Here is a 22,926-nt window from a genome sequence, read left to right on the forward strand (position 1 = left end):
TTGTTCAAAAGTGATAAAGAAATATTTTGCCTTAGCTATAAGTACTTATCTACAGCATAAATTATTTCACTGGCCATTTTACAGTCATTATTTCATAACTACTAATCTAAGTGGATTTCAACCAGGGAAGTATTGCTGTTGGGCAGACCAAGTCTGTAACAGCTGTAGATAAAATGGGAAGCCCAGTACACCAGGAGTGATTTTCAGAGACATTGCGCTTTGGGAAACTGCTGCTGCAACATCTTCCTAAAAGGGAGAGCGCACACAACCCAGGCAAGGTTAGCTCTGCTTCCTTATCTAGAGGAAGTATTGCCTCTGCATAATTCCCATTTCCTGTGGCCAGGACTGAGGCAACAACAATAACATGTGAAAACTGGATTATGCCTAAGCCCAGCAGAGAGACAAGGAGGAAGCAGAGCAGGCTCTTGTGGGTCCAAGAACAAGATATCGCACACATGTCACTGTACAGGAAAGAAATAATGCTGCTCATTCATTACCTTCTCTTCTGAGTCCCCTGGCTGGCAGGTAATAACTCCGTCTCGTGAGCCCCCAGCAAACGTTGCTTTGCAGTTTGCAAGCCACTGTTTTTAAAGAAGAGATGAATAAGGCAGATATAGTAAATTGCAGAAAGGTAAGAAATATTTCAGTTTTCCAGCAGAGCATGTAAACAAATAAAATCTTGCAATTGCACTTTTTATTCACACAGACTATGATGATTTGCTTTGACTGTCATTTAAAAAGTGTAGTGTTGATTTCTATTAGCATTTGAATTGCATAAACCAAGGAAATGAATTAATTACTGAATAGGAGAAAGGAAAGACCAGGAATATTAAAGATGCCAATGTTTCTAAAATCAAGGGATATGACAGCTATTTTTTTTAGTTCTGAGTTATACGTTCAGGAAGAAACTTTTAGCGAATTCAGTATCTGAAGCATGTTTTTCTACTGAATATTAGTTTAAACAGATCTGAGTGTATCTGCAGTCTCCTGACATAGCATAAGTATACATGCACACAAAACAAAGAACGAGCATACCGAGAGTGTTGCTTCTTTCCTGTTGTTGTATGTGTCCAGGTACTCCTGCAGTTCTAAAACACTAAACTTCAGCTTTTCAAGAAGGCCACAAGAGAGCAGCTGGAGAAATGAAATCAAAAGAGTTAGTAAATGTCACTATAAAAGAATAAAAATATTAAGAGTAGGAAGCATAGTAAAAATCTTGAAAAATAATACTTGGATTTACAGGTACTAACACTGAAAAATAGTTATATTTATACAAAAATATACATAAATAGAATACTATTCTGAAAACTCAATAGCAAAAGTTGCACCTATGCTGATGTGGAATTGAAATTGTGTTCTGTGTTTAACAGTTTTGCAGAAGACTTGATTAAAATAAAACATGGCACAAAGCCTAACTAATCTCCACAGCTCTCTGATGACGTGAGGCATACCTCTTCCACGGTCACAGCAGTGGGCCCAAGATTACGCCTGGCAAATTCCTACCTCTGTACTTCTGTGTTAGGCTACACTGTCCTTATGCTGTTGGATAAACATGGGCCAGAATGAAAACAATGGGAAGGGCCATCTCATTCGTTCCCTAATATATATTTTTATCCTCCAGCTCACATCACAGCTGACTCAAATGAAACCATCTTTGATGCTATGTAACAAACAGCTTCTCCTTTTCCATTTGTGGAACCAACTGGGTCCAATAGGTACCTGTTTTATTTTGATTTTTGGCACACAGGCTCAACAAATCATATTGCCCATCTGCCACTACTTACCTAATACAATAATAAGGAAAATTAATGGAAATTTGGTTAAGAACAAGAAACAAAAATTAGAGATAGGTGGTGGGTACCTTTCTGACATATCTGTTCAGGAGTTGCTCAGAAGTGAAACAGAGTAAAATAACACACTGCAGTGCAGCACATGCCTTTTCAAAGAAATATACTCACTGTTTCTGCATCTACAAAAAGGGTGGGACATTCTGAGCATGATGTTAACATCTGAGAAGACCTCACAAACTTGGAGCCTATTCCTCGCAGGTTGTCTCCCAAGTAACTAGCTGCATCGCAGGTTAGGAAGCAGAATCTTTTCTGAATATTCTGTAAAGCAAAATACAGTTTATCACATACTTTACTCAAGCACAAGCTTCTTTCCTTTGTAAACAGATGGCATGCTTTTTTGTCTTTGCACAATAATGTGCAAAAGAGACCATCTCCCTCTGGAGAACTGAACAGCTGCTCAAGGATACTTAATAATAGTTATTGTGCCAGAGACAGTGCACAGCTGGGCAGCTGTAAAACTAATTACAGAATTCGTAACAATCTACTACTGAAATACATTCTTTCTTGTAAAGACGATTCAATCTTTATCAAGCCTTTTACCCACAGGTAGCATTTTTTTCTTGGCTGTACAGAGTTAACAGAGTTGATCAGCACTTTACTTTTCTTGCCCATTCCGGGCATTGTTTTGTTAGTATTCCATGTCAAGTGGCTAATGAACATACTAATGCCAAACAGCAGCATGGAAAAATCAGAAAAAACCTTTTTTTTCCCCTGTGGGAAAAACCTTCTCACTAGAACTTTTCTGCTCCTTGGGAGGACTCCAGAAATACTGCATTGCATCCGGGAATTATTCTTCTCAGAAGATTTTTTTGGTGTTTTGAGTCCTAAACCAGCCTAGTCTTCCAGAACCATTCTAGTGCTGATACTTTCTTTTCGGTGACTAATATATAAAGTGAATAATAAATAAAAATAAATTTTTAGTCTTGCGCCAACTGCCAAAAGATATCTCACTAAGACCTGCTCAGCAGGTGGGAGTAACGTTGAAATATTTTGAAAAATAAAAGCATGCAATGTTTTTATATGAGTCATTCCACGTTACCAGAGGTATTTCTCTGAGGAATGTAGGTTAGGACTTGTATTTCCGTAAGCATGCTTCACTGGAGAGAAGTGCTTCCCAAATACCACTCTGAATGACAGACATATAAATAGCCTATTACTGCTCCTACACTGGAGCACTGAAGTTAAGTACCTAAAATCAGGTGAGTTGAATTCAGACTTTATTGATAATGGAAGCTGGTGGATTGAATGATTTTTTTTAAAAAGCTACATAAGCCCTCACATTGTAGGTAGGGTGTACACTATCAATAATTTATAAAATGGTTAAAGAGAAACTTTCTCTACAGAGCAACTTCATAACTGCTTGTCTGTGAATCTCTCCCTAAAGCATCTGAACAGGCCATCTGAACATAGTCAAGATCAGATAAACTGGTACTTGTCTTACTATATGTTTCTACCTTTTTACTTCAAGACAGAAACAAAGCGCTATACGTGTCACTCAGCACGTGGTTCAGATTCTCTGCTGTATTGTCTGTAGCAGAGGCAAGGGGCTCTTACTGATTACCACCAAACCAGGTAAATGATTATTTTTACAAGCAACTAATAGAATCATCTGAATCATAAGGCTTGGTGGCAGTTAGAGATTTACTACTACAATATAATCTGAAAAAGATTCAGTCCAGGTCTTAGTGAAACTGTTGCTGTCAACTCTTCTGGCAAAGGAAAGAGATCTAGATTTGATTCTAGCCAACAGAAAAGAGCTAGCTAAGAAAGTAAATGTGGAAGGAAATTTAGAAAGATAGATTATGGAGCAGAATCCAAGAGATGTTGGTTGAAAGGGATGTCTGGAGAACGTCTGATCCAACCTTCAACTCAAAGTGGGACTATTGCCAACACTAGATCAGGTCAGCCATGGTTTTGTCTAGCTGAGTCTTGAAAGCTCCAAGGTCAGTGCTTCCTCAGGCTCTCTGGGTAACCTGTTTAGGTGCTGCAATACCCTCCTGGGGAAGAGTAACTGAGTTTATCAGTCTGAGGCAGTGAAGGAGACAGATTACAGAAATAATTCAACCGACCTCAATGCATTCAGAATTTGCAGGAAGGAGCCCATTAGAAAGAACTTCATGGGGAAGAGAGATAATGAGAGGTAGCCATTCCATTAGGAAAAAAAAGAGATCAGAAACACATTTTATACCACTGAAAGATAGAAAATATATTAAGACATACAAATATTTCACTCAGGCAAATACTCATGCAAAAAAGAAGAACAGAAAGTGAAACTGTGTTAAATTACTAACTTGGGTACCAAAAATAGCATGGCAATGTAGACACAATAGTCAGAGAGGGAGATGCCAAATAAACTAGTGAGAGAAAAAGAGAATGTCAAGAAGTAAACTAGAGATAATTAAGGCAGCCAAGGAATCACAATGGAGAGAAATAGCTAACAGATGCTACTGAAAAGATTGACATATTTAATACCTTCTTTTGCCTTATTGCTCCCAGAGAGGGCATCTGTGTCCAGGTGACAATGAGACATCTATGAAAACTAGGGTGAAAACAGATCTTGCTAGTAAGGACTTGGATATCTTTGCATCTTTGCAGATTAGGCAAATTCATGCTATGACAGTTACAATACTGGCTAAAGAGGTCTAGCAGCCATAAGAAATATCTTTGAGAACTCACAGAACGCAGGGTGTTGTAAAAAATTGAGGAAAGTGCTTATCTCAAAAAGAAAAAAAACAACCCAAGAGCAAAAGAAGTAAATGGAAAGTTTGGGAAATGGGGGAACATATGAAAAATGAGTAATAGGTAGTACAGATATGGTCAGAACAAACCATATCAAAATACTTAATTTTCATGGAAGGCTAAAATTTTCTATTAGGAGAAGCAATTGATACGTTATATATTAATTCATTTACTGTCTTAGAAGTAAGGCAGAGAAACCTGGTCTAGAGGTAACTAGGTGTGCAAAACCATATTCAGAAGTTAATTCACTGTCCAACTGGAAAAATAAATTGAATAGGATTCCACTGGGGACTGTCTCAGGCACTAACCAAGTCATTAATGAAAAGACAGCATAATGGAATATGCATCATGCTTATTAAATGCATGGATGATAGAGCAGCAGGGGCTGCAGACTCCTTGGAAGCCAGGATTAAAATTCAAACTGATCGTGATAAAACTGCAGAAGCAGTGTAGGGAAAAGAAAGAAGTACAAGGTTGTACCCCTAGGATGAAACAATCCATAGAGCATATTCAGGACGGAGAATAACCAGGAAGGTAAAATTTTGTAGAACAGGATCTGCATACTAGATTGGGTTGCAAGTGGAAAATAATTAACTGTATACTACTGTACAGCAGTTAGCAAAGAGAAGTTTTTAAACAGGAATACCTTCTATAAAACAGGTGAACCTCTTCTAGTCAGTGATGGAAAGAACTTAGGCTGAAGTACAGAACCTGCTCTTGTTTTTTCAGTAATACACAGACAAACTGAAGAGCGTCCATAGCAACAGTGAGAAGTTTAGAAAACGTGACTTATGGGGAAGGTTGAAAGAACTGAGGTTAAATAAGAGAAGTTTGGGGTAAGTGAAATCATGGTAATGGTCTTCAAGTATAAGCAGCAATTGCAAAGAAGAGAAGAGTATCACTGTGTATAGAGCAAGAAGCCATGGGCATAAAACACAGCAAGAGAAGCTTTCAAGGAATGTTCAGCATTCGACTACATTGCCTAGGAACGTTGTGAAGTTCCACCTAAAGGTTAAGAAAGTCTAGAGGAAAAAGTTAAAAAACGTTTGACTAGAATGAAAGTTATAGTTGATCCTGTCCTGGGCAAGATAAGGAACACGAAGTCCTCAGGTCCCTTCCAGAACACATCCACTCACAGTTTTAACAGTTCTAGTTTATTTTATGAAAGTAATTTCCTCAAAGCATTTCAGTCATGGCTTCATCAAAAGCTGACCAGTCTACTGTTTAGATTCAAGAAAACACATTCTTCCTTTACTGCTTTCCTTTTCAGATATTCGTAAAAGCAAAAATCAATCTACAGCTAGGAAGAGAACAGTCTTGAAGAGTGTTTTAAAGTATTAAAATGTGAAACAGTGAGAGACTACTTTGGTATCTATGTATAATACTTCATTAAATATATTTATTTTACAATTACATGGACTATCAGTTCTACAATAAGTTATCATCTCAGCTATGTCCTTCTGGGTACAGATTACAGTGGCTTAAATCTTTCAAGCAACATCTGAATGTGGTATATATTTTATGAAATGGGACTATTGGGAATAAAAATGCCAACCACCAGCATATTATGAATAGGTATATGGCTGCATAGAGTTGCTGTGCTTTGTGTCAATGTAAATAATAACAAAATATTCTCAGAATGTTTTCTTCTTAACCTCTGGTTTCCTCATCTGGGAAGAGGATTTTTTGTAACAAAAGGGCTCGATTCTGGAAACTACTTGCTAGCTCTCAAATCTACTTGTCTTGGAACTGGCTGGTCTGCTGAAAGACATTTGATTTGATGGAATACAAAGAGGCAGCCGTAAAGATAATCCAGAGATCGCTGAGCTATGACTCGTTTACAGGAAAAGTACTTCAACAATTTCAGGAATTTTAAATAAGTTTAGCATGTTGTGGGCAAACATCCAAGATACCATTAACTTCATGCAGACTGAAACATAGGTGCCCTGGAAAATGCACTCCTTTCACTTCACCAAGTATTTAGTTGACAGACTCCTCCAAACAAGGATTTTGTTTTGCAGTTAAATGTTTTGGCAGTACTTTGCATTGCAAGCCTAGCACATACTGGGCTGGTTTCCGAAATTTCCTGTTGGTGAGGGTCAAAAGCCTTTTAAGTTAGCAAATGAGTAGAAAAGTTTGATGGTGCAAACACAATACAATTCCAGACAAGCTGAGATCTTACTAAAAAAATCTGGGAAAGTAAGACTCCTATGTTTTAACCCTGAAGAGGAGAACAAAGCATTTTTATAAACTAAAAATATGGCTGTGACTCCAGCTGGAATATTCTGGTTTCTTGATACTCTGAACCCCTTCCCCCCCCGCCCCCGAATCATAGAATCTTTGGGTTGGAAGGGACCTTTTAAGGTCATTTCATCCAAATCCCCTGCAATCTGTTTCATGATTTTTTTTATTACTGTTGTTCAGGTTTTGCTGTTATTGAAAACTTTTTGAGAGAGTATTGTATCTTTCTCCTCCCGTATTGACTGAAGAAAATGAGTAGGCTATTTTCGGAATATAGGGCAAGCACAGCAGCAAATGTAGTGTGTATATGCCAAGTACTTTACAGGTAACATTTAGGTTTTGCATTACACAGTATTATTTATCTACTTTTCAGAAGTGTGGCAGCAGTTCCTTTTCACCTCTTCAAAGAAAAGAAAAAGGACAAAAAACTCTCAGAACACTTGAACAGGGCTGTTAATCTCTAGGACTGACATAAGGGCAGAAAAACTGAAATACACATCATGAAGAAATAGAGGACTAATTTTGAAAATTGACCTGTCATGCACTCAAGTCAGCACTGGCTTTTTCCTTCCAAATGGTTATTTATCAGTGTTTAAAAGCATGCCTGTAATGCATCCGTATATGCAGTGGTGTCATGTTTAAAGGAGGACACAGCAAGCAACTAGAGGAGACATGCAATTAACTCTGGTGAAGCATAGAGGAAACAGGATGGGGAATTGATTCTTATTGTATGATGCTTCTTTCTTATAAGGATAGTCTTAAAAATATGAAAAGATCTTGAGATTGTGTATTTTTTAGCTGGGTACCCATTGCTAATAAAAAAATGCGTACTCTGAGATCATGGGTACTTAAACTCTGCATGAAGTTACCTGGCTGCTGTGTACGCTGCCGCAGCATGCTTAAACATCTTGCAGCTGCCTCATATAAAGCCAGAGAAAAAATTTTAAAAGGCTTTAAAACTAATTACCGTTAAAAACAGTCATTCCTTAGGACAGCTTGTACATTTGACTCCTTTTTTTCTTTTTTTTTCCCAAGATTATTATCTTTGCAAGCATACAGTTTTAGAAAGAAGAAATATATTTCTAGCCTTCAGACCCAGTCTCTGGAATTTATATTGCACGATCGCAGCTGGGTATTTCTATTTAGATGATTAGGGACAGAATATTTAATAATATTGACATTTACATAGGCATGGTCAGATTTCAACAGTTTGAGATGAAAGAACAGATCAACAATAGTTTGAGATGAAAAGGCCATTTCCTGTCTCTTGCAGTTTCAGGCTGTTTGTAAACTACTGAAGAAAATACTCTTTAAATTGGATCAACATTTTATAACATTATCTCTAAACCTGCAAGTATGAGATACACACTGTTTTTATGACAAAACTGGTCCTAGAAGACAGTTCTGCATGAAAATCTAGTATGGCAATTCTGCAGCATGCAAAATGGCAATGGTTATATACCTCGTAGTTCATTAGTGGTACTACTATCAAGAACCATCCTAATAGCTGCACACAATCTAAACATTTTGATGTTGTATCTTGAACTTATTTTCTCACCTTAAACAGGGAAGAGAACACATGAAATGTATAAACTGCACAGGAACCATCAGAGTCGCACATGAGCTGGTTGATATGACTACGCCAGGCTTCTTCTGCATCATCACACGCTGCTGGCTGAAATGCAGCAAGGATGGCAGAAAAAAATGGTGAGGGAGGAGGGGAAGCATTTCGATCAGCATCTCCAAAACTGAAGGAGAAAAAAAAAAACTGTGATGAAAGGAGAATACCAAGAAGGTGGCAAATAAAATATGCTATAATAGAGAAATATAATCACAGGACCAATTACCGTATCTTTAAAAATATTCATGAACTTTCAGATTACTTTTGAAGGTTAGCAAGATGTTGGCTACAATTAGAAAAACCTCCAAATCAGAATCCCTATCCTCAGGCCATTATCATCTACCTTCCTCCATCCCAGAATACTTGAATTTTTTATCATACTGTCATTTGGAGAAAGAAGGCTGAAACTTCACAGGAGGATAGAGCCCATGAAGAAAAACTACTCTTCTAGGAAAACTTTGTTATAATAATGTATAGCAGAAGTACTGACAAGGATCTCAGTGTGTACAAACATTAAATATACTGATTTGTTTAGTTTCCCTGCAGTGTGGAATGGACTGGAGAAAATCCGTCCCTTCTCAACACTGTTCTTGGGACAGAGCATTATTTTGGCACTCCATGGTCAGTGAAATAGCTGACTACCATTTTTAAAGAGTACTAAGCTACTTGATCTTGTTTATTGTCCTTTGGGATTAAGAAATGCTTCCTATGGCTCCCAAGAACAGGAACTGTGATTCTGAAACATGTGGTACACAGAGAGAGGGCTTATTTATATATCCTCTTTCTTTTCCTTTTTGGGCTAATTTGGGCTAATTGCAGTCTAACACAGCATCCAAAATCTGAAAGAGCTCCATAAGGCATGGAAAAATCTTTATGCTTTGTTGCAACATATACTGGGGTCCAGCCACACTCACCAGCAGTCTCAAGAGTATGCAGATGGGATTTTTGACAATATTGTGACTTCCTTATGACCCATAAGAAATCAGAAGGATGAATATATGGCTGATCTGCTGAACAGCTAACTAAGCAGTATTTCTATTACTGTGAATCTTTAAAAATCCCTTTTTTCCTTTTAATTAAACATATTACATATATAATGACTAACTGCATAGATGGATGTACAAATCATATCTTGTTTTTCCTCAAAGGGTTTTTTTCCTTGGGGTTTTTTTTGAGTTGTGTGATAATTATGCAGGTAATTGGGGCATTGTCTTCTCACTGCTCTAAACTCATGAGACTTTTATGACTCCTGTGGCCAAAATAGCCATTCCACTAACTAACTTATACCTTGTCACCACTCTGTTGTACAGTGTAAAAGAACTTTTATGAATTACAGCATATACAAGTACCTAGCCAGAGCAAATTGTTCCAGCCTGTCAACTTTCTCTTCAGTCTCTGTCATATCCAGACTAAGGCTGTCACTGCATTCAAATGCTCCAGGGAGTTCATTTGTAGATCCTGAAAGGTCATCCTCATGGGCTGCTGTATCTTGTTCTTCATGCACAGCTTCGACCTAGGGGAGTGAATGATGATGTCTTAGAAACAGTGAATTAATAAATTAATTCCAGTAATAAATAGAAAGTATTTAATGAAAAAACCCATCTGACAACAAGTTGCACGGATATAAAGCCACAGACTATAAATGATATGAATCAAGTTACACTTCTTCAAAAATACTGGTTTTGCTTAACTTGTTGTCTTGGATCAATATTATTTTTAAGACATTTCATCACCTTAGTTTGTCTAGCAAAGAATTTCAGATTTCAATGCATTTGGCAACATAGCAGGGAAGTATTTTTTCAGGAAAAACAACAAGCTTCTTGTTACTGTCAGGCTGTCCTTGACATTTACCGCTTTACAGTGTCCAAGAGTATACCAAAGCCTCTCAAAATATATTGAAAACAATCACTGTCTGGAAAATTATATGCATGTTTAGAATTGAAAATTATTTTTAGCATGTCATTTGCATAGTAACTTCCATTCAAGAGGAATCCAAAGCATTCTACATGCCATTAAAAGGATTATGCTTCTATAATTTCCTTCCTTTTTCGTGTATTTGCACCTAAAGCTCTTGATTTCTTTTTGAAACTTTCCAATTTCTCTGCATTGCTGACATAGTATCAGCTCTCTGCAAATAAAAACTCAAGAGGCAAAAAGAAACAGGAAAGAGCTCAGAGTTTGTGTTATTAAATTAAGTAAAATTACTTAGGTGAAAGTTTCAAGTTTTCTGAATAAGAATTGGATGACTTCTTCCTTAAATATAAAACAAGGCATTTTAACTTTGTTCATACTGACTCCAATTTGTTTTGAGTAAAAATACAGAAGTATGCATACTAGAAGACAGTATCTTTGAGGCAAAAAAACCACTAAGAAGGCATTCTGTGTAAAGTTTATCAATGGAAAAATCTTTGCAACACTGTCAAATCCCTGTCAACTTGGGTTATATATTGCACCAATATCAAACCTGTCTCAGGACTATCTGAAATTGTCTGTCATTCCCACAAGAAGCTGCTGTGATTTTACATTCTTCACTTACTTACTTTTTCCAACGCTTTTCATATTTTTATGAACACTGGTGCATGGGCATCGGGACACTAAAGAAATTTTCACAGAAAAGGTTCTAAAAGCCCAGGCACATATGAAAGTAATGAAATGTGATTTGCAATTCTTAATGTACATACCAATAGCTACTGCAGCTGGATGCATGAGATTAGCCATGGTCACCACCTGCAAACGTATCTGTTCTGACTGCAGCTTCCTGAACTGAAATTCTGCCAACTTCTGCTGCTTATGGTTGTTATGTGGTAATTTGTCTACCAAGTTGTTTTGACAAATGATAATGAGTTTATCTTTTCCACAGCCATTATTTGGAGAGGTTCCCCTCCTTTCCTATTCTTACCCACAATTCCCTCCTCTTGTCCTTTCTTCCTCCTGGGGAGGTTTCTGCCACAATTTGTTCAACATTCCAACCTCCGTTCCTATGACCTCTTCACTGGAAGTTTCCATTACCTCTGTTATATGCAGTGCTAGCAGTATGTATAAATTTTTTGTGTGGCTGCATTTGGGGGCAACCAAAGGCAAGAACTGGAATGAAAGCCGATGATTAAACAAGACAACTAAGACAACTATATTATTCCTCTGCCCCACTCTGCAGAAGCCACTCAATTCAGACATGACAGAGAAAGCTGTACTGGTAAGGCACCAGTGTCATAAAGTTACTGACCCACCTCACCTCCAATCCCAATTATATTTCTGGAGTGACAGTGAGAGGAGTAGGTACACCTGATCTCCCACAAACAAGTACTATCAAACAGAAAATTAAAGAAACAATCCCCACATTGATAATCATTTACCAACCTCACATTATGTTCATCTTCTGATACAATTTTCTGAAATAAACTGTGCTGAACATGGTTGTTGTATCCTTGCAAATCCTGCCTGCCCCCTCAAGATGGCTTAATCTTGCGGTCATGAATTTAAAATTTTTTGAGTGTCTGCCAAAAGGCAAGAACTGAATCCAGTGCACACAACCGTACAATAGGTTCCCACATACAAAAAAATCTCATGGAATACACGCATACACCCACCATATGAGTTGGCATATCGGTATTTTAAATCAGCATGAAGAACAAAAGAGTACTCCCTTAGGGTTGTAACTTGTAACCAGTTCATGAATTTGTCTTCCAATGAGCTTATAGTATCTTGGTGCATATGTAGTGCAATATACTTAAGAAACAATAAATAAAATCTTTTAATAAAGAAGTATAAGTAGAAAGGAAAGGGTATGTATGTGCGGGAGCGTACGCGTGTATTGTACTACGCCATTATGTATAGAAAGTCTGAATGTACTTGCTTTCACAGATCAAACCCTTCATGAAAGTGCAAGTAAAATACACTTGTAGAAGTGTTACGTAAAATACACTGCAGTTGAAAGTAAAAATGTGTTCACCTTGGATCCTTCAGACACTTGGAGATTATTCCTATCAGGCAAAGACGCACCAAAGCTAGATGTTCCTATATTAAAATGATGAGGCTCTGCTGAGGTTGTGTCACATGATGTAGAAAGCGAGTCAATGTGATTTGTATCCTCAGATGGGGAAAGAGTTATAATCTGTTTAAAAGACGACAAAAGCACAGAAGAACTGAGTATACAGCTACCCCACCACACATTGCTTTTATGAAAACGCAAAGCAGACATTGTCTTAAAGGGCAGTGATGGTGGCTCTCCTAGTTTGTACATGCAAATATGTTACAACACTTTCAATGTTTCTATCATAAAAACTGTATGCAAACACCCCAGAAGTGAACAATGAAAACCCGACATGGTTTACCAAACTGGAGTCTTGTCCTATTTCTTTAAGTATTATTAGATATGTCAGAAAGATTTACTACTGGTGATTTGTGCAAAATTGTCATATAGTAACTTGTGGAAAAAAGGTCAAATAATCAGATGTGACACTTCCTGGGTTTCAATCTTCCCATTAAAATTCCTGTTTACATTTGCAAATAAGGGAAAAGCAAGCAGCAAGAAAATACCGCACGGAGTGCCACCCCCCAATTAGACTGCACCTGGGCGAGAGGAAGCTAAAAGCCCAGCTTATTTAAAAACATAACCCTACCTCTTCTTAAATCGCAAGTTTGCAACTTACTAGGTCCGAGTTCTCCAAGATTTGGCTGGTGGTCAGGTCCTCCTCCTCAGATGACTCATCGGAGTCCTCATGGTTCATTTTGTTCAGGCTGGGTGTGCTCCCTGAGAGCTGGCTCTCTTCCAGCAGCTGCATGTCACACTTGTCCAGGCTATCCAGGGACCGCCTGCGTACTCCCCAGTTGAAGTTGTCCATGCTCTCACCCTGAAATCAGATATAGGGTCAGCTTCCTTGATTTGAAACTCATCCCATACAAACCACAAACCATTAGATCAAAGTTAGCTCAAGAAATATTTTTATGTAAGAATATAATACAAATGATATAAACATTATTTTGTTAAGCAATAATGTAACAGGGGCATTTAAAATTTTCCAGCGCTTCACCTGGAGATAAGAGCAGAAGCATGGAAATGACAGTTAAATGAAGATTCATTCTTTTCAGTATTAGAAGGTTTTCATGCATTTCCCAATTTAAGAATTTGTTTTTTTAAGTCCACATATAAACACACCTCAATATCAGCAGAGCAATGACTGGCAAAAGAAAAGTTTGGAAGCAATTTTAAAGGATTTTACCTTGATGTTTAAAAACATTAGGAGCACAGTTCATAGAAATGGTTCAATTGTGAAACGTATGTTAAAAAATTCAGGTTCTTTTCATTATATACATGACCGTAATGATGAATTAAGGTAGATTCCTTTCCAACCCAAACTATTCCATGATTCTATGATTTGAATGAATCTTTCATTTAGCACAAAATGTAATAGCTAAAGCAGCACACCTTTTAAAACTCTTATTCTAGGCCCATATTGCTTATTTTTGTAACTTGAATGTATTTGTATTATTTGAAACTATACTTTGAGAATAACCTAATAAGCATTGCCTGAGATTTCACATTTTAAAAAGGACACAGTCAAATGGACCAAACATTTTATATTGACTTTCAGTTCTAATCCCATGTGCAGCTACTTAAAGCCAACTGCATTAAGCAAATTGCGTAACTGCTTGTTAGGCCGGTGAACTGATAGAAAGATCACTCAACTTCTTTCATGTATAAAAATGACAGTTTTCCACCATTTTTTCATTTCTTCATTTATTTTCCAGTGGACTGTATCCCTTTTCCTCAATTGTGTTAATTCTCTTGCTCCCTTCTTCAAGTCTAGCTGGGTTCCTCTCCAGCAAATGCAGGAGCTTGTCCATAACTGCTCCCGTCATGGACCCCAGAGGCCAAAGGAGCCTTACACAGCATGAAGGGTCTACCCAGAAGTATCCAGTTGCAGTTTTGGGTACTTTACCTAGGCGAAAGCCTTCAACCTTACAACAACACGGGAAGGAAATTTATAGAGAAAAATGTTTCTTTTTAAGCTTCAGGGCTGACTGTTTAAAACAAGAGTCGATAAGATGCAACACTCTTAAGCAAACCAGCTGCTGAAAATTCAAGTTGACAGTGATCTTTTAAATATGAAGTTGACAAAAATATAGTTCTGCCTAAAAAAATCATAAACATTATTATCAAATCACTGATTATGGAAGGAGTATACCCTGGGCTCATGCAGAATAAAATTATGTGCAATCATAGAGAAAGAAGTTTTCAGTTCAGTAAGGTACTTAGGCAGATCTGTAATTTTAAACATTTTAGTAATCCCCATTCAGGACTACTCAGACATTTACTGAATGGGGAATAAACTGTATAAAGTGCAATTAATTCAACTGCAATCTTATCTCCTTAACAATCAACAAACTTGCACAAACAGATCCCATTTTGCATCATTGCCCTTTAATGCAATGGACTTTGAAATATGATTAGAAAGAGGGAAAGTTCAGTTTCATGACACTAAGCTCACTGTTCATCAACAAATAGGAGGCAAAAAGAAAAAAAAAATTTTAGGGAGAAGACAACCCAGAAATGCAAGAACTGTAATCCAAGAACACAAGAAACTGTAATGCAAGAACACATAGAGCTAAGGAATGCACTATATTCAAGAGCTAATTAACAGGAAATTATTATGAAGCCAAACACATTATTGGACAGCCCTGTGTTTTCATCCTGGGACTGGGATCATATGGAGTTTTGTGTGTGAAGAGAAAAGAACACAGCTAAGATTTAAGAAATTAGGTCTCTTTAAATCATAAAAATGATCATTCAGTTCCCAGCTATTTATTTTAACAAATTCGTTGGCTGTCCATCCTCCCCCACAAAGGCTGGAGGACACATGCAGCAATGAGACATCCTCCACAAACACATCAGTTACTGAACTAACAAATGACAAAATGACATAAATAACCAAGCAAGCAAAGATGACCATGATTACACCTTGATCCTCAAGATGCCTAGTACAGCTATCAAAAAATTTTGCAGCCCATGTCTATGGGAATATTTCTTGCAGTTTTACTCTGCAATGTCTTACCAAAGAAGGAAGCCAACAAAAAGAAGAGAAATGAACAGGGACATTTCCAGGGCATGCAATTAGAAGGCGTGGGAGTGAATTAAAAGTGAAGTAGAAGGGTAAGAGAGGTGAAACACAGTATAACCCAAATACTCACAGCATTTGGGTTAGCATAAGCTTGCTACAGGAGCACCCAAACTCATACTGAATTTAAACAAGAGGTCAACACGTCTATGAAGATGGAGTTGTTGTTTTTACAGTCTATTAAGCAATCTTTCTTTCACAGTTAACAAGCAGGAGGGAAGATATATTTGAGAGGCTGTTCATTTTTATCTACAGCGGGAGCAAAGCTATTTCCTATCTGAAAAGCCACCAGTAACCAACACCAATTCAAAAGGAAACAGTCACATACTATAAATGCGTCTGGCCAGCAATAAGCAGGTACCACATAGAACTTCCCACAATCACCACCCTCTGGTAAAGGAGCTGATGTGCCCTTGCAGCCACTTTAAACCTTACCAGAACCCAGGGGAGAGGGCAGACCCAGAAGGGGCAGTAAAAAGGGAAGCCACCCTATGTGGGGCAGAGCTGTGGAGCTCCTCCATGAAGCCAGTAAGAATCATACAAAACTTCTTTCATGCAGGTTTTTATCCTTACCTAATGGAGTTGCACAAATATTATAGGGTATAGGCAAAAGTATGGTGGAACTGCATAGTGAGGGACTATTGCCATATGGTGGTATCTTTTAGAGCTCAGGCATTTTGAGACAAAGATTTTTTTGGGGTTGTGTTTGCATAATAACTGATGTGCAAACTATCAGAAACAAATATGCAAAATACTACTGTTGCTGATTTTTGTGTCACTTGTACAACTCATTACAATTCTCTATCACTCTATACATTGATAAACTGCAAGTTTATGTCCTAAACTGGCAACCACTGATGCACCTTTTCAGTTTTCTTCATAGGGTAAATGAGTCCAGCAAAGTTGGGAGAAGTATACAGCTGAATTAAATTAAGCTGTATGAATTAACTAATTCATTCAATTAAATTCAGGCTGGTAGGCAATTATGTAAACTTTCTGAAGAGATGTCAGGTATCAGCTTTAGCAAGATGCTAACAGGAGCCAATATACCACAACTGAAAAGCTGGAAATGATATATAATTTGCCCATGGAAACAAATGGCCCAGACTTTACTATATTATAAATAATTAGGTTCTTTTGTTTCTACGTATTTTTTTATGCACAAAGATACTAAAAGGAGAAATGGCTCAATTTGAAAAATGCTGATATTAGAATTAAGATATTGTAAAATTTGTGAAGACTGTTGAACATGTCAAAAACAAAGTTAAAATGAAACAGAATTTTTGAAAAAAACCCTGCAAAAATATTTCTAATACAAGACAAAAAATGTAGCACCTGTCAGAAGTGCAAGCACACACACATCCACCCACGCACACACCGAAGGGGGAGCAACAACAAAACTATGATGTTATTCTATAACACAAATTTGCAAGAAGGCATAACATATGCTGGCACATCTGAGTTCAAGTAGCATTCTTACCTGAAGTTCCTGGGTAGCAGATATAACAGATAGAAAAACAAATAGAAAGAATCTATGTAAAATTACTGTATTAAAGACATCACAGACAAACATTTCCCCACAATTGTAACCAATAATATCACAGAAACTTCAGCTCTTCAGCCTATCTTGTAAGTTTGAAAATAACCATTACTTGCTTTCACATCTTTATGAAATTTCAAACAAGTACATCTTGTGGTCTGGGGATGATACAAGCATCACTGGTCTGTTTAAATCATAACATTTTTTTGGAAAGACTATTTGTGCTCTTGCTAGCTTAAGTTTTCCAACACTGTTTAATTCATGTTTATTAATATACCAAATTCAGACCTGACGAAAATGGTACAGTTTCTGTCACTAGTAAATCATTGAGTCATGAGAGATGTAGCCTCTTATACCAGGTTTGAATTTGGCTAAAGTATCTATTTAAAACAGTAGTAAGTCAGTCTGGACTAAACCTTGGAATGCAAGGTCTCAGATCCATGGCAATTTAAAAACTGTATTAAGTAAAAGACTACATTGTTCCTTTTACTTCACATAAAACTAGAGAAGCTTAGTATCTGTTCCACGACTGACTTAAGAGAATTAGTATATTGATTAATATAGGCCTCAGTCTTGAAGTTAGCAACATGTATAAAACAAATCATTGCACGGTCACAGTCCAGGACGGTCAACTAACTTTGATAGGAATTGTTCGGCACAATTATATAAAATCTGTATATGGTTTTAACTGGTGAAAAGAAAGAAAAAATTCTTTAATTTCACCAGACACAAAATGAATATGTGGTATTTAGTCAAAATTGCAGTCCCAAGCCCTCGCAATATCTTGAAAGCATTTAAGGCATAAAAATTATTGCAGCCAGTACATTTTTTGACAATTAACCTGGTATTGCTGTTTTATCATTTATCATTGTTTGGAATACTAAAGCTCCTTCACAATATTCGGCTAATGCATTTTCAACCATTGATGCCAACTGCTTTTTTTCTTTAGCAAAGTCATGGGCAGCTGTGAGCCAACGTTACTGTATTTGATAGAGAGATTTCTGACTTGGAAAAGAAGGACTCCGCGACATTCCATTCCTTCATTGGAAAAAAAAATTAAAATTCAGGTGTATATGAGTTCACACCTGAGGGGTGTGTTTACCTTAAAATTATTTTACTACTGTAATTAAACTAGGGAGAAAACAGATTATTTCTTCTTGTACACATTGTTCTCCTCAGGGCTAAGAGTGATGCCTGAGAGAATTCATGTTAAAATCAAGCCCAGATTACGACAAGACAATTTATTAAACTGTTAGGTTTGCTGAACATCTGCACCTTAAGTACTTCAAAAGAGCTAACAATCTCTGAACTTTTAAATCGCAACAAAATTATTAGATGTGTTTGGCAGTGGATATTCATTTTTGGCCTTTCCAGACAAATAGAAAGACTCCAAGTTTGATATAAGCAAGGTTGAAGGGTGTAGCCCCCCCAAAATACAGCAGTTCTTCAACTTTTTCCCTTCAGCACTTTCAGCTCAATGTGAGCTGACAGGCTTCACTTGTCAAGACTTGATCTGGGCCCTCAGGGTTCTGTTTAGCTCCTGCATGAAATGATGAAATCACGGACACCTAAGCAGAGTGGAAGATACATCTCTCTAAGTGTTAGTGATTTCATCAGCAGTTGCAGGAGTAACAACAGCCCGAAGGCCTGAATTCACGTTTTGGAGGATTACGCTGGAACGAGCAGATTTGGAACAATTTCATTTTATGGGTTTTAAAATGGCAAATATATTTTTGTTAACAATTTAGACCTTTAAAAATTGTCTTTAAAATAAATTCACTTAAAAGTAAATTCACTTAAAAGTAATTTCACTTAAAAGGTACTGGAACAGAGGCTTTATCTTCCAGTAACAGTTTTGCAGTGTTTCCTAAAGTAGATTCAGAAAGGAAGGGTGTGGTAGTCTCTTACTGTTACGCTACTGAAATAAACACTAAGTGAACATTATACATAATCTGAACTCAAAAGTAAGTTTATAGTTATGCAGTTAAAGTTGTAGGTTAGAAGAGCATAGTGTTTAGTAGAAAGAATATCAAACGGATTTAATAAAAAAGCTGTTTCAGAGAAAATATACTGTACCTCCCCATCTTCCAGCTCAACATCTAGGAAATCAAAGTCCCTAAAGACTCTGAATTGTTGTTCACTGTTTGAATCATCCATGTTCTCCTGCTCCCTTGTTCCGTCTTCTGAAGACACCAAGCTCGTCTGGTGCTCAATCAGATCCAAATCACCGCAGGAAGAAAAAATTACCTACGATGCAAAGGATTTCTCTTGTAACAAACTGTTCCCTCCGGTTGTTTCTTCCTAAAAGCTGTAATTGGTTATTCGGAAGACTGTATTTCCAGTACACACCTAATTCCTTCACTGAGTATTTTTAGAACACTCTTTATTATTTATGTTGGACAGGTGCCTTCAGATTAAACTTGTACAAAGAAACAACTTCATACTGCAGGAACACGTCCAAGAATATTACAGCTACCTCCTAATGGCTGCAGATTGATGTTGCCTGGATGTTTGTATACGTTTATAGGAACAAAATTCAGAGAACTTAGCAAAGAAAATACTGTCAAGGGGGTGATGTAGTAAGTTCATCAAAAAATAATGTTCAAAATTATGTCAAGATTAGAAAGCACAGCAAGCTATAATTTTTCCTTTCCTACTAAAAATAATTCTATCTGCAATTTAGTTGCCAAAATGCAACAGTCCCTCTCTTGCAGAAAGGAAGGAGCTGTTCACCATAATACAAGTGGCATACAATATATTAAAAAATGTTCAGAAATTTTCCTTTCTCTGTCGAAAATATTTAATAACTATTTTAAGAGCTTCTTACCCTGGATGATCTATTGCTCATTTCCTGCCACTGGATAATATTAATTTTTAAAGAGTAACATTAGAAATACTATCTAAAGGAAAAATCAGACACCCACCAAGTTTTATTCCTGTAATTTCATTTTTTACTTTATAAGGACTCTAGATTGGTAATACCAGAGGTCATTACTCTCTATCCACTGCGCTGGTGTAAGTAAAACCTATAGCATCACAGATCTCTTACGGCAAAACCATATATAGCTCTGCAAGTAAATGATCTTTAGGCGAGAGGGCCATTCACTCACTGGTCTACACGCTGAGAAATACTGCGTGGGCCAGTACAAATGACAATGATAGTAATGTGACATGAAACTGTGCAAATCAGGTCAGCAACTCTGGGAAATAAAGTTCTTCACTTTTGAAGTTTAGGACACAATGAAACAAAGAAATGATCAATACAAGGCTACTTACTGAAGGGTTTTTACTCAGCCCAACTTCTTGACCACAAAGAGAAAGGACATGCACCAGCTTTTCCTTTGTCCTTTTCTAGAAAACAAGATGTTTCTCAAATGAGCATTTTTTAACCACCCATTCTCCTGGTGGCTAGAAACACATTAACATTTTTTAATTGGGAGGAACCAGCCAAAGAATTAGTCATTAAGTGCTCGAAGGGTTGCTTTCAGAGCAACTGTACATACCAGGAAACGTAAAAATAGCTGTTAATTATTTTGGTGTTTATTATTTTTAAATTAGTCTATTAATGCTATTGAGCATAATAAGGCAACACTGGATCCTGCGCATCCGCATCACTTCAAAAGGACAGTTCAGAAGCCCATAACTAAGCATATGCAAAATTATTTTTTTGCAGAATTCATGCCTGAGTCACTGCTATATAATCTGCAATATCAAAAAAACCCAATAAATACATTTATTCTGCATGGTTTTATTTTAACTGGCAGATAACTAAAATCAATAAGGTAATCAAATACCACTTTTCGGAAAATTGTTCCAAGGAATTCTTTTTATCTGATTTCCCAGGAAAACAACACTTAAAAAGTTGCACACGCTGTCTATCTGCTCTCCTTGCTAATATCTGAACTCACCTGTCATTCTTAGCTAAATCTGACCTAGACTTAGAGGTCTTAAAGAGATGCACTTCCTGCAGATTGAAAGAAAAACACTGGCTGGAGAGGAGAGAGACATAATTCAGCCCATTTCTGAGTCCAAGACAGACATTACGCACAGACAGTCCGTCAGTCAGTCAGTCAGTCAGTCAGATGCTGGGCTGCCCCAGCCACTCGGGAGCACTGCGTAGGGCACAGAGGGCACAAGCATTTAAGAACCCAAGTGTGCATTAATTCAGCTGCTCCCAGTGCAACTTGTTAATAAATAGTGGGCTACTTAAAAGGAGTTTACCTGAGAGTACTGGGGTCTCTTCCAGCTCACAGGAACAAGGACATTGGAGTTAGATCCCGATGAGGTTGAAGAAGTGCTTCGAGTGACAGCCATTGCCCTGGGTTTACCATCTCGTCCAGAAGAACTTTGCAGCTCATCATACCGTCTCCCAATAATTGGAGTCTTAAATAGAGAATAATTATTCACTAGTGCTATGCTCCAGGATGAACTTATAATGGGGCTTATGGCTTCAGTTGCAGGAAAAGATTACTCTGAAGATCATATACAGGGGTAAAAAAAGGAGTGCATCAAATTTCATGTCACTTGGTATGTATTTTATTTTCCACTCTGAACATCTCAGTAACAATTGCCAGTAACTAGTAGCTAGCATTTATGTTCATGAGTAGCTATTACTCAAATCGACTGTCAAACTAGTTTTTAACATAAGAATCAGCAAAAAACCCAGAAAGCTTATGAAATTCATTTCAAATCCACATTTCTTCCACATGGTTTTTAATGTTTTTTTCCTAAGAGTGCTGAACACTCAGTCCCTGTTCCAACAAACATGAAATTGCTTTCTTGGATTGATGATAGGATGCTCAGCATTTTCTAGAATTATACCTACATGAAACACCGAGAAGAAATTTTACACAAATAGTACCAGATGCATTTTTATGTTCATATTTCCTTTTAATCTCGAAGGCTCACTATTATGAAATAGTCTATAGTGCTGCAAACAGTCCTGCAGCTTCATAGCTATAGAGTTGCCCATTAAAGTAAGTAGGACCATTCAGTTATAGAAAGTTAAAAGGTGTACAGGGCTTGCAGGATAAAGACTGCTGTAAAAGAGTTCAGTCAGAAGTCAGACAGTATTCCCTTAAAGGACATAATTCTGTGTTTAACAGTTACATAGAACTTTGGCATCCAAGTATAAAATGCTTGGAGGGAGATTTTATACACGTAATATACTTATATATTACAGTTGACATAATTACAGCACAGCTTTTTGAACAGATAAATTTAAATACAACTAATAATTCCTTCACAAAAAAAATTCTAGTAAAAATCCAGAAACAGCCCACCAGCATAGGTCATTAAATATGTCACTGTGGATGGAAAAGAATTTAAGAGACTTTCAGTTTGGTAATTTGCCTTTCTTTCCCAATTTTTCATGTTTCTTAAGCAGCTGCAACACATGTTTTAAGATTATCAGAATAACAGAATTAAGGTTTTAAGTAGCAGAATTACAAATAGTACCTCTGAAATATCAAAATGAAACTCTAAAGTCTTCCCTGGTAGCTCCTTGGAGGCACTGTTCCACACTCGATGTATTTCCATTTTTGAAAGATCGCTGTGTTGATAGGATGGTAAAACTAAACTGGCAGAACGAGAAACTACCAACTTCAGGATATTCAAGGCTTCTCTCCAGTGAATGCTCTAGAAATAGGCACATTTAATCAGCAAACAGAAGGAAAGATTCACACACATTCAAGATTATTTCTATTCTACAGTCATATTTTTGCCACATAATAAAAATGTGGAATTAGAATATTCTATTCTTTCTCTTTCTTGGCCAGTGACAAGGTACATACTTGCAGAATAATTTCAACAGCAGAGGCC

The 22,926-nt window shown here is 37.1% G+C and overlaps 1 protein-coding gene across 2 annotated transcripts in view; it reads right to left on the bottom strand.

Moving 5' to 3' along the window:
* The window catches only part of FRY (FRY microtubule binding protein), a gene marked incomplete at its 3' end in the record, with an annotated part of 178,470 nt that overhangs the window by 11,666 nt on the left and 143,878 nt on the right, over nucleotides 1-22,926 (bottom strand). For both annotated transcript variants that reach the window (XM_082001351.1, XM_082001350.1), the window contains exons 48-58: nucleotides 22,564-22,743; nucleotides 21,328-21,489; nucleotides 20,383-20,457; nucleotides 19,183-19,353; nucleotides 13,101-13,301; nucleotides 12,401-12,562; nucleotides 9,801-9,964; nucleotides 8,389-8,578; nucleotides 1,959-2,108; nucleotides 1,036-1,134; nucleotides 498-581 (exon numbers count right to left, since the gene is read on the bottom strand). In XM_082001351.1, the coding sequence (XP_081857477.1) occupies nucleotides 498-581; nucleotides 1,036-1,134; nucleotides 1,959-2,108; nucleotides 8,389-8,578; nucleotides 9,801-9,964; nucleotides 12,401-12,562; nucleotides 13,101-13,301; nucleotides 19,183-19,353; nucleotides 20,383-20,457; nucleotides 21,328-21,489; nucleotides 22,564-22,743 (1,638 nt within the window). The remainder of the gene's footprint in view (nucleotides 1-497; nucleotides 582-1,035; nucleotides 1,135-1,958; nucleotides 2,109-8,388; nucleotides 8,579-9,800; nucleotides 9,965-12,400; nucleotides 12,563-13,100; nucleotides 13,302-19,182; nucleotides 19,354-20,382; nucleotides 20,458-21,327; nucleotides 21,490-22,563; nucleotides 22,744-22,926) is intronic.

The sequence above is a fragment of the Phaethon aethereus genome (genome assembly GCF_964289735.1).
Source record: "Phaethon aethereus genome assembly, chromosome: 1".
Lineage (NCBI taxonomy): Eukaryota > Metazoa > Chordata > Aves > Phaethontiformes > Phaethontidae > Phaethon > Phaethon aethereus.